The sequence below is a fragment of the Sesamum indicum genome, linkage group LG10, assembly GCF_000512975.1.
Source record: "Sesamum indicum cultivar Zhongzhi No. 13 linkage group LG10, S_indicum_v1.0, whole genome shotgun sequence".
Classification (NCBI taxonomy): domain Eukaryota; kingdom Viridiplantae; phylum Streptophyta; class Magnoliopsida; order Lamiales; family Pedaliaceae; genus Sesamum; species Sesamum indicum.
This window is the reverse complement of record NC_026154.1, coordinates 5674799-5686458: the sequence shown is the minus strand read 5'-3', so window position 1 is coordinate 5686458 and position 11660 is coordinate 5674799. Positions and strand designations below refer to the sequence as shown.

At 31.7% G+C, this 11660-nt stretch overlaps 1 protein-coding gene across 3 annotated transcripts; it reads left to right on the top strand.

The window, feature by feature from the left end:
• LOC105171999 (protein NLP9) lies at nucleotides 1292-11277 on the top strand. 3 transcript variants are annotated; one of them, XM_011093306.2, is made up of 8 exons: nucleotides 1292-1577; nucleotides 2210-2301; nucleotides 2596-3552; nucleotides 4917-4961; nucleotides 5048-5800; nucleotides 6140-6263; nucleotides 8864-9952; nucleotides 10862-11277. In XM_011093306.2, the coding sequence occupies exons 3-7, from the start codon at nucleotides 2653-2655 to the stop codon at nucleotides 9943-9945; spliced, it is 2904 nt and encodes a 967-aa protein (XP_011091608.1). In that variant the 5' UTR covers nucleotides 1292-1577; nucleotides 2210-2301; nucleotides 2596-2652; the 3' UTR covers nucleotides 9946-9952; nucleotides 10862-11277. The 3 variants fall into 3 exon arrangements, with proteins under 3 accessions (XP_011091608.1, XP_011091611.1, XP_011091607.1); XM_011093309.2 differs by lacking the exon at nucleotides 10862-11277 and having other exon boundaries at nucleotides 8864-9094; nucleotides 9279-9419; XM_011093305.2 differs by lacking the exon at nucleotides 10862-11277 and having other exon boundaries at nucleotides 8864-10263.

Below are 11660 nucleotides of genomic sequence, written 5' to 3'. Positions count from 1 at the left end.
TGTTTTTATACTGTTCACACGCATGATATAAAATCTCCGACTAAAAGTAAGAAGTCATGAAAGTTTAATGCATTTATATATTATTTTATTATTTTCAAAAATAATGTCCGGAAGTCATTAGTAATATTATTATATCATAATTTTAATTGAAATTGATATATTTTTTTTAATCAAAAAGTATCTATATTAACATATAAATATAAATAATATATAGTTAAAACTTATGAGAAAGAAATTATATATGTAGAGGGAGGAGGGATCTACTTATATTCTCTACACCTAGCTTAATTAGGATATATATATATATGAAGGGATCTACTTATATATATATATATGAAGGAATCAACTCAAGCAACACACTATTGACCCTACATATAGCATGAAACAATGATACAATATTGTCAAGATGTGTATATAATAATTAATATTTAAGCATAATATTTGAATGTTGAAGCGTAGAATGATTAAAAATAGGGATAATTATATATATATATATATTTTTCTGAAATTTGATATAATTACACAGATATTTTATGATTTGACAAATTATAGTTAATACCCATAAGGTTTGCTTTCATCTAACAGATAAGTTTGTCCGTGAAATTTATCGAATTGTTAATATTAACTAAAGACCGGATAAAAAATTATAGGGTATTAATTACATTTTGACATTCAAACAACGATTGTTTTTGCATTTGGCATCTAAATTTTTCTTTTGTGTTAACTTGTCATCTCAACTTTATGAAAGTTTTGCACTTTGCCATTTGTAACTGTTTTTTCACCAAATATTTTGTCAAAAAAATATCACATGCACTGGACATGTGATACTTAAAGGTTATAAATGTGGTATTTTTCACATATATATAACAAGTGATGTTTTTTCTGCAAAAAAAAATCAACAAAAAATACATCATATATGACAAAGTGCAAATTTTGTTTAATTGAAATGGTAAGTTAACAAACAAAAACAGTTTAAATACCAAAGTGTAAAAATGATCATAATTTTTTTGTTAATATCAACATTTTCGATACATTTAATAGATTTGCATATAATATTATCATCCCTTATATGAATCGATAAATTGTAGGATCCCAATGTCATCAGAACTGATGGGACCATTCTGGAAATAGATAAAATCAACCGAGTTGGCTTCGCGAGTGTCCGAATAATTTTAATCTCTATAGTATAAAAATATAAGAAATATTATATTATTAGTATATTTAGTTTGCACAAAGTAGAGATGAATAAATTACCTTAATTTGCATCATTAACATAGGAGGATCTCTTCACTTGCCATTATTACACCAATATTACGCCCTTCATCACTAGTTTAGATTGAGATCTCAAACCACAGCCAACACAATATCACACTCAAGACCTCTCTCTCTCTCTCTCTCTCTCTCTCATAACGCAGACACAACATGCACTCTCGTTTCGTTCCTTCTCCCAGCCTCGGATGGAGAGAGAGAGAGAGACTGGTTGTATGCGGGCGTCAGACGTTTTGGTCACGGGAAAGAATTACAGCTGAAATTGGAAACCAGTTCAAGAGCTTCTAATTATAGTAATAAAATCTGAGGTACTGACGACAACTAGATCTCTATACTCTCCTCCCACTTTCCCTCTATAGCTATGCATTCGTCATTTTTCTATTTCTGACAGGAGGGCTCATTCGTTTCGACCGCCTTCTTGCTCTTTTTCCAGTTATTTTCTTGAATATCGGGGGGGTTAAGAATGAGATTACGAGGTTTCAGTTTGTGGGCTCGAATGGGTTTTACAGAAACTAATGCTCTCATTCATAAATAAATATACTCCGAGAAGAACTGTATCAAAATTTGAGGTCTTTCTCTAGTTCTTGTTGCAAGTAAGTCAATTAGTTGAGGTAATATTGAGGCAACCCGTTTGCTCTTTTTGTGGTTTGATTGAGGAATAAATGCTCCACAAGGTTATTTAATTCATAGAGAAAAGAAGACTTGGACAACCATTTAGTTGGTGTTTCTTACCGGAACAGGGAGCAGGGGGATATCCAAGATTTATTGTCTCAATATCTAGTGCTCATTTTTGTTTAATGCTATTCTAATACTTGAATGAATGTGTGGCCTTTGTACTCATATGGCTTGCAGTGTGATATGAATTCGGATGGGTTTCAGTGTGTGGTTCTTTTGGTGATTTGATTCGTTGTTTGCTTGGTGAATATTTGGAATATTGCAGGAGACCCCCTCTCTTGGTTAACTAAGACTTCTGGCTTTTTATTAGTCGGTTGAAGTTTGCAGCTTTTCCAGCTATATCTCTGAATCAGTGAGGTGAGTCCAGAATAGATGTTATTTGTCATTTTCTCAATTACTACTAGTAGAAAACTATGTCATGTCTACATTTGTTTATCAAAAAGAAAGTAGAGTGATTCTAGTTTATGGTTGTTACTGGACTTTTTCTGTTTGAATAAGAGTAGGTGTACTGGGAAACTCGGTTGAAACTTTGGGGATATGTTGATTTAGATGAATAAAATACGAAGTCGGCTGTATGAATTCAACTGTTCTATAGTCCGTTAAAATTTGTTTTGAGGATTGTTTGGATGTTATTTATGTATTGTCTTGTAGGTTGTAATAGAGTACTCCTTCTTGAGTACTGGTTATTTCGCCTAAACATCGAGGCAGATGGATGGTATGGTTGTGACTTCAATGGAAGAAAGTCTACGAGGCTCGAATTTAGGGGATGCATTGAGTAATGTCGTTGAGCTGATGAACTATGAGTCATGTGATGGATGGCACAACAGCCCGGGTGATTTGTCGAATCAAATGTTTCCCTGTCTTGCCATGCCGTCTGCTTCCCCCACAAACTCCGGACCCTTAGACAGACTCATCTTCATGGAACAATATATTTCAAGAAATTTTGTAAAGGATTCCGATGTTACAGGAGGTTTGTTGCCTGGTGGAGATAGAATGATGTTTCAGCAAATGGAAAGACAGTTCCCTTTTCTAATGGATTCTACAGATGATACGATTGAAGTTATGGAGATGGGAGATATTAGCTCAAGAAAGCTTAATGCAACGGCTAATATAGGAAATGGTGTGATCCCAAGGCCTCTAAGACCATCACTGAATGAGAAAATGCTTAGAGCTCTACATCTTTTTAAAGAGTGGTCAGGAGGAGGTATTTTGGCCCAGGTGTGGGCTCCAATGAAGAATGGTGGCAATTACATCTTGACCACTTGTGAACAACCTTGTTTACATGACCAGAAACTTTCTGGGTATCGTGAAGTGTCTAGATTATTTACCTTTGCTGCAGAACCTAGTCCAGGTTCTTTTCCCGGGCTTCCAGGACGTGTGTTTACCTCCAAAATTCCAGAGTGGACATCAAATGTGATATACTACAATAAAGCTGAGTACTTACGGATACAATATGCTATTGATCATGAAGTCCGTGGATCTATTGCGTTGCCTGTGTTTGAAGATGATTCACTTGACAGGTCATGTTGTGCTGTTTTAGAACTTGTTACCACAAAGGAGAAACCAAATTTTGACTTGGAGATGGAACATATTTGTCGGGCATTGCAGGTATTTTTTTTCTCAGTTAATGTTGAATTTGCTTTTAGTTTGGACCTTTAGGACCCCCCCTTCCCCCATCCTCGTGACAGGAAATAAGTAGAACAAATAAATTGGTATATTTAACCGTTTGAGGACATGATTAGGATAGGAAGAGGCATTGGTGGCAGTGGCAGATATAAAACCTTAGTTTAGCGTAGTAATCAATACTTCAATTGGGTTGGGTATTGCGGGTTCGGGTGGTTCGGGTCGGGTACCCATAATTTTGGATAGCTAAAATATCAACCCAATCCTAACCCAAAATTTGTTGGTACCCAAAAGTTTTGGGTACCCGATAGTTGGGTAGATTGGGTACCCATTTTTTCTTTTTCTTAAATTTAATGTTTTAAAATATTTTTTTTTTTCTAAATAGCATTTTGAGGCACAAAGATGTGCATATGCCTCTGAAATCATTTTTCTGCCTTGGCTGTTAAGACAGAGGCCGTTCAAACAGCCTTGTTTTGAACTAAAACATTTTTTTTTAATTTATTATAATTTTAGTTTCAAATTTTATAAATTATAAATATTTTAGCAACTATTCTAATTATTTAGTATATTATGAAGAAGTAGAAACTAGAAAAATTTAACTCTAATTTACCAAATTAAACAATAAAATGTTGGAATAAATTTTATTTAACCATTATAAACTAAAATATAACAAAACTGGATATTAAGGACTAGCTTTTGGGTTTGATAAATTTATTTCACCTTTTCCTTGAGATATTTTAGGACTTATTGAAACACAAATTATAGGAACAAAAAGAAATTAAAAGAATTTTTGGAAAGGATTGTTTATTAGGAAGGAAAAAGAAGAAGATTTGAAAGGATAAAAAAAGATTGTTTTTTTAATGTCAACTACCTGAGCTATTCAGGTAGGACTCCCCTACCTGAACCCCGGCTTGAATTTTTAAAGTCGGATATCGGGTTACTCGATACTTAATTTTTTTTAAAAAATATAATAAAAAATTCAAATTTGATCAAATTGGGTCGAAACCCTGAATTATCCTACCCGAACACCTAGCCCTAACTATAATTGATTTTATGCTTAAGTTTTGCTATGTCATTTGGGCTAGTTGAAATTTTAGTAATGGTTATAGGAGTATAACTCATCATTTTGTCTGGTTGCATAAGTGAACTAGGAGATATTGTAAACAACTTAGCATCTAATAGTAACTATATAAGTAATTTAGGTCTAATTGTTTTGCATTTACTTTGTGCTTCTCAGCTGTAGAGGGGATTCAATTTAAATAATTCTAGATTCTCTTCTTTCTAATATCAAACTAAAATCATATTATGCCACTTAAATTTTTTTAACACTTAGTTGTTCACATTTCTAGGCCGTGGATTTGAGCAGCACTCAACCTCCTCGACTCCCTTCCCAGGTTTGATAAAGGTTTTTGTTTGATCAATTGAATTCCTTCATCATCATATATTCAACTACTTTTTAAATTATGTTGTTACTTAGCAGAGTCTCTCAAAGAATCATAAAGCGGCTTTAGCAGAGATAACAGCTGTTTTACGTGCTATTTGCCATGCTCATCGTTTGCCACTTGCGCAAACATGGATTCCTTGTAGTTACAAGGCAGATTCTGGTTGTGAGACTGTACGTGTCAGAGGACAAAATACAAGCCCGAGCGAAAAATATGTACTGTTCATTGAAGAAACTGCCTGCTATTGGGGTGACACAAATATGTATGGGTTTGTGCATGCATGTTCGAAGCATTATCTTGAGGAAGGACAAGGTGTAGTGGGAAAATCTTTTCAATCAAATCAGCCCTTCTTCTACCCTGACGTAAAGGAATACCATATAACTGAATATCCACTCGTTCATCATGCTCGGAGATTTGGACTAAATGCCGCTGTCGCAATTAGGCTAAGAAGTACTTACACGGGCGATGATGACTACATATTGGAGTTCTTTCTTCCCGTAAACATGAAAGGGAGAATAGAACAACAGCTCTTACTTAATAACCTCTCGAATACCATGCAGAAGCTTTGCACGAGTTTGAGAAAAGTGTCGGATGCAGAATTGCTCGGGACAAACAATTGTAAGGTCAGGTTACCTGATGGTGCAACAAAAGATGGGTCAACTTTTGCATCATTCATGAAGAGTTCTGAACCGTCTCTCATAATTGATAATCTTAAATCCGTTGGTAGAGCACCTGAACACATATCTGTATCAAAGACTAAAGAAATAAAAGACGATGGTCCTCCTGAACAGGTACTTATAAATTTGCTTTTCTATTTACATACGATTGAATCTTATACATCTTTCTACCTGCAAGGATGTTAGTTTTTAGCAATACCCCTGTTATTTCAACATAATATGTTTGATAAAATATTTTGCTATTTGAACATAAGCATTTTTCTTGTAAATTAAGAAACAAAAATAGTTACATTATACGACTGGTCTTGGGTTGTTGAAACTTTAATAATTTCATTATAAATGATTGAATTAAATACAAAAAACATTACAACGTTACTTTCTTGTTTTTGGTCTTCTAACAACTATGATTACTTGATCCACTTGGTGTCCCTAAACAGAATTGTTTCCTTGCAGACAATGGTTCGATTAAAGAGACAGGTGGAGAAGAAGAGAAGCACGTCTGAGAAACACTTTAGCTTAAGTGTTCTTCAGCAATATTTTTCTGGCAGCCTTAAGGATGCTGCAAAAAGCCTTGGCGGTGAGTCATTAATGTAGTTGCATAGTCCACAAAGTTTGATCCAACCATTTTTTCTATATTGGTAACTCAGTCATATAACTAAGTTGCTTACTTAAATTAGTAGATAAAATGTGAATCAAACCATAAAGTACTTCATATGAATCATATAACTAAGCCTATCTGTTGTAAAAGTTTTCTAAAAATGAGGAAAGCTATTATAGATCTATATTATATATAAAGTATGAATCCACAAATATTTATACTTTTACTTAAGTACTCCTTTTAATATTTAATAAAAATTAGTTATAAAAAAATTTGATATATAAAGAAAAAAGAAAATAATTTAGTAGTTCTAATTACTCTAAACCACTTAGAGAATTAATAATATATCCAACTAAAATAAATGAATATGCAAATAATATTTCTAACACAATCACTTTGCTTGAAGAAATCTTGATTGTTTTAAGAAAAAATTAATTTACTAGGCACAATATAACTTAAAATAAATAACATATGAATAATATATAAAATACTAAATTACCCTTACTTAAGCACTCATTTTAATAATAAATAAAATTAGTTATAAAAATAAAATTTTATTAAAACAAGAAAATGTTTAATAGTCCGAAATTTCTAATTGCTTCCAACTACGTCGAAAATGAATAATATATTCAATTAAAAGGAATAAATGTGCATATAATATTTCTATGCAATTACTTTGCTAATTTTTTTAATTATTTTAGGAAAAAATAATTTATTATGGCACATTAAAAGTTAAAATAAATAATGCATAACTAATATATAAAATATTAATCTAAACTTAAATCTAATCTAATTTATATATAATAACGAATAAATACCAAAATTTGATTGCGAATATAAAATATCAACCTTATTAAATTAGAATTGCTATTAAAAAAAATAAAAATAGTGACTTCTGATAGATTTTATTTTAATATTAGTAGGTAAAATATACCATGCCCCCTTGAGATTGAAGAATAGTGTAGACAATAATATTATAAATAACTAATTTAAAATTAATTTATAGAGTAGTAAATACAATTGACATAATTCATAGGCTCTCGTGACACTTTGAAAGAGTTTAGTCAATTTAAATTAAATTTCTATTAAAAAAATAAGTAAACCATTCGATAACATCATGAATCAATTAGCAAAAAAGTAGAAGTAAAAGATATCGATAAAAAGTAACAATTTAAAGGGTTTATTCAATTTGAATTATTTTTATTAAATATAATTAATGTGGTATATCAATTAAATTTAAAAATATTTAGAAACAAAAAAATATTCATAAAAGCAAAAAAGAAATATATGGTGTATGATTTATATTACGATAAAAGTAAGACTTTAAGATAATTGTATATTAACACAATAGTTATAGACTAAATTTTAATTCTATAATTATATTTTTATATTAAGTAAGTTAACAAATTCTAAATCAACTTAGTAACAACAAAATAATAAATAGAAAATGAGTTAATTATGTTGAAACTAGAAATAAAAGATAGTAAATAAATAAATCAAAGAGAAATATGTTTTTCAGGAATATATATATTTATAAAAATAACTTAAAAGTTTAACAGTACTAAAAATAAAATTTATATGTGAAAGTAAAAGCACCAACTTATTAAATAGAAATTGTTTATAAAATTCAATTATTAAGTGAATCTCTTATTATTTAATTATTTTAGTATTGAGTAATTCTAAATACATATTATAACTTTTACATCTATTTCTTTTTATGTTAATAGCATAAAAGTATTACAATAACAAATATAATACAAAAGATAAGTTGTAAAATAATATAGAAATAAGTAGATGTATATGAATAAGATCAAGAAGTCAAACTAAAATATGAAATTATAAATTGCAATATAAAGCCGAAAATAAAATTTTTATGCAATAATATTTTAAAATTTAAAATTTAATTAATAAAAGCATGTAAACAATACTTTGACAATATTTAAAACTGATATTGAAATATAATTAGCTTACTTTATAGGAACTTGCAATACCAATATATAATGGTTCGATTAGATTATATTTTTATTAACAATAGTTAATAAATAATTAGTTTGAAATAGTATAATGACAATAAATTAAAATAAATGACGTTCAAGATATAGTAGCAAAAGAAATTATATTTCATACACAGAATAATATAACAAAAAGTAAAACAAAATTAAAAACATAGCAAACAGGTGTAATGCAACCTACAAATAAAAATTAATCAATTTTATTAAATTGGATGTTTTTGTAAATCTAAAATAAGGATCTTTTACTATTTATTAATATTGGATTTTTGAATGTTACTAGTTTTATATATTAGTACCAACTAGTTTCCTTATCAATTAAAATATTATTATCAATTTATTTGAAAATATTATTGTATGTACTAATGGTTCAATGACCGAAACATTAATAATATGATAAACTTAATAATTTTTATAACTAACTAGAAATGATATATTTACCTTTAAAAATATGTTTCTGCACTTCTGTCGTATGTCATTGTTTCTAGTTTATTCATATGGTAATTAGAGTAAATAATCTTTTAAAGACTTCGTACAACACCCTTAATTTTGTGAATCACATTTATGCAGTCTGCCCAACTACTCTCAAGAGGATATGCCGACAACACGGGATCTCTAGATGGCCTTCCCGCAAGATAAATAAGGTGCATCGTTCATTGAAGAAAATACAAAGTGTGCTTGAATCTGTTCATGGTGTAGAAAGAGGACTCAAGTTTGATCCTAACACAGGAGGGCTTATAACTGCTGGCTCGTACCTCCAAGAATTTGACACGAGTAAAAGTTTTCTCTTGACCAATACAGGTAGTCTTTCCAAACAACCACATTCGATTATCCAAAATACAATATCAACATCCTCAACATCTTGCTTTAGCTCTGAAGCAACTGATGTGAAAATCAAAGAAGAATACGGACAACATGTTCGTTGTTCTTTGAACGAGAAATGTAAACCCAAAGATAATCTCGTGGAAACTTTTGACAATTCCAGATTGGCTGCATTAGATACAGGACCATCATGGCCAGCCAGTCTAAATACTGTGCCTTGGACGACTTCATCGATGGGTCCGGTAGAATTTTTCCTTTCGAAAGAACATAACGGTTGGGAAGTATGTGGTGGCAATATCGGTGCAGAGGGTTATGAATCTCGTCTCATTTCTGGATGCTCAAGTGCCATTTTTGCTACCAATGAGATTGATACGAGGTTGAAAGGAAGCACGATAGTTGATGGGGACGACGTAGTCGTTGAACATAGCCATCCAACGTCAGTCATGACAGACTCGTCCAATTCATGCAGCACAAGAAGTTGCGATGAAAAGGCGCCTCCAAAGAATGAGGTGAGCTGTGGTGATAGTGGGACTAAAATTACTGTAAAAGCCGTGTACAGAGATGATACGATTCGGTTCAAGTTTGAGCCATCTCGTGGGTGTTTTGAATTGTATGAAGAAGTGGGGAAAAGGTTCAGACTCGAGCGAGGGCAGTTTCAACTCAAGTATCGAGACGATGATGAGGAATGGGTGATGCTGGTGAACGATTCGGATCTTCATGAATGCCTTGAAATATTAGATTTTCTCGGCACTCACACCGTGAAGTTCCTTGTTCGTGATGTGCCGAGTGCAACTGGAAGCTCAGGTAGTACCAACTACTTCTCCTCCTGATGTTCTGGTAGGCATCCATGCAATACTGAAATCACCATTTCATATTTTTTGCTTTTTCTTGCTTTTGGTGTGTATTAGGAGAAGTGTGTTGGATATTTGATTTATCTCAAAGAAGTACCAAGGTAGTAGCAGAAGGAAAATAGGATAGTCTCTAGTTATGTATGTGCTGTGTACACTAGTGTTTCTTTTCTTTTCGCCCCATCGCTTGTAACAGAGTTGGAAAGCATTAGTATGTGAAATATAAAAAATAAAAAATTTATGTAATTACATCTTTCTTGATCTGTGATGCAATTTATATACATATTAACGGAGTCAAGTTTTATTAACATCATGTCAATAAGAAGTTTATATATTTTATTTGGTCAGTTTTTTTTTTCTTTTGTTGCAACCCTGTTAATATACCTATATATTCAATTCTACTTTTTTCTCTTTTGAGAGAAAATAATTCTATGTTTACATCAATATTTTAATAATCTTAGTAATTGAATAATATATCGGTTCAATCAATTTATTGATATAACAAAGAACTATGGCTAAATAACAATAAACTTACATAAAGTAAGATAAATACTGACTTATCTAGAGGAACTTGAATCCATGCCCTTAAAGTGATTTATGGGACTTTAGCCTTAATCACTAGGCTAAGACGCGATTGATCGATTTCTCTTTTTTCTCTTTGTTCAATTTTAGTTGATAGTATCAAAATGGTATTAGTCCAAGACCGAAATAGGGCCATAAATTGTGTGAGCATATAAACTTGCACCCTATTTTCTAGGCTTGTGTGCATTGTTGCACTTGTAGGAGCTGACTGGTCCATGTGTTAGTTGATAGGCGAAACATTGTATTAATATTCAATGGTTAAATATTCTTCACATCCATTACGAAGAGGAAATAACTGACTTACTTTGCATTATAGCAAATTCGAGAGCTTAGAGGAGAAGCATGGCCTTGCTAAGCTAATTAATGGTGGTGATGTCCAGTTAGTGCTCATGCCTTCACTTGCCCTAGGTGGTGGGTGTTAGGGGAATAGATAGGTGCCCAATTTGTGCTTGGATCCCAGAAGTTTAATGCGACCATTATGCTCTTTGTGGTTTGTGATTATAGACCAATGGTGGTGAATAGTTCATTTGCCCCTTCCACAGAAACGTCGAACATATGTTGAAGCCACCAGGAGGACTTGTATGCCAGTATCCAAAAGGTGAATGCTCCTAGGTTTGAGCTAATCATGTGTAAGGAGTTAATACTGAACAATGTGTGTGTGGGGTATTGCGAGATACTCTATGCACTATGTCTCTTTCAAGAAGCAAGGGTGTGTTGTAGGTACGTGGATGAGGGTGGTGTTACAGATGACTAGTACTTGAATGTTAGAATGAATGGCATATTGTATTACATAGTGATAGTTTCTAAATAACTTCTTGTGGTTTCTTTATGTAATATTGACAAATTGACCATTATGTCAAATGATGCTCATCTACAACTATTATGCAGTTGTTAATCAAATTAGAAAATGTTCATCTTCTAAAGTTCACCTCATCTCCTATTAATGACGATTTTTAACCTGTTTAGCAATATTGAATTTCTTAACAAATAGTGCAACATTTCGACAGAGGAATGTGATTGACATACATTTCCCTAACAAATAAATACCCATTTCAGAAGAGTCAATTGTTCATCATGCATAACTAAGAAGCTTGTTAAAAAAAAGTTATTTATAT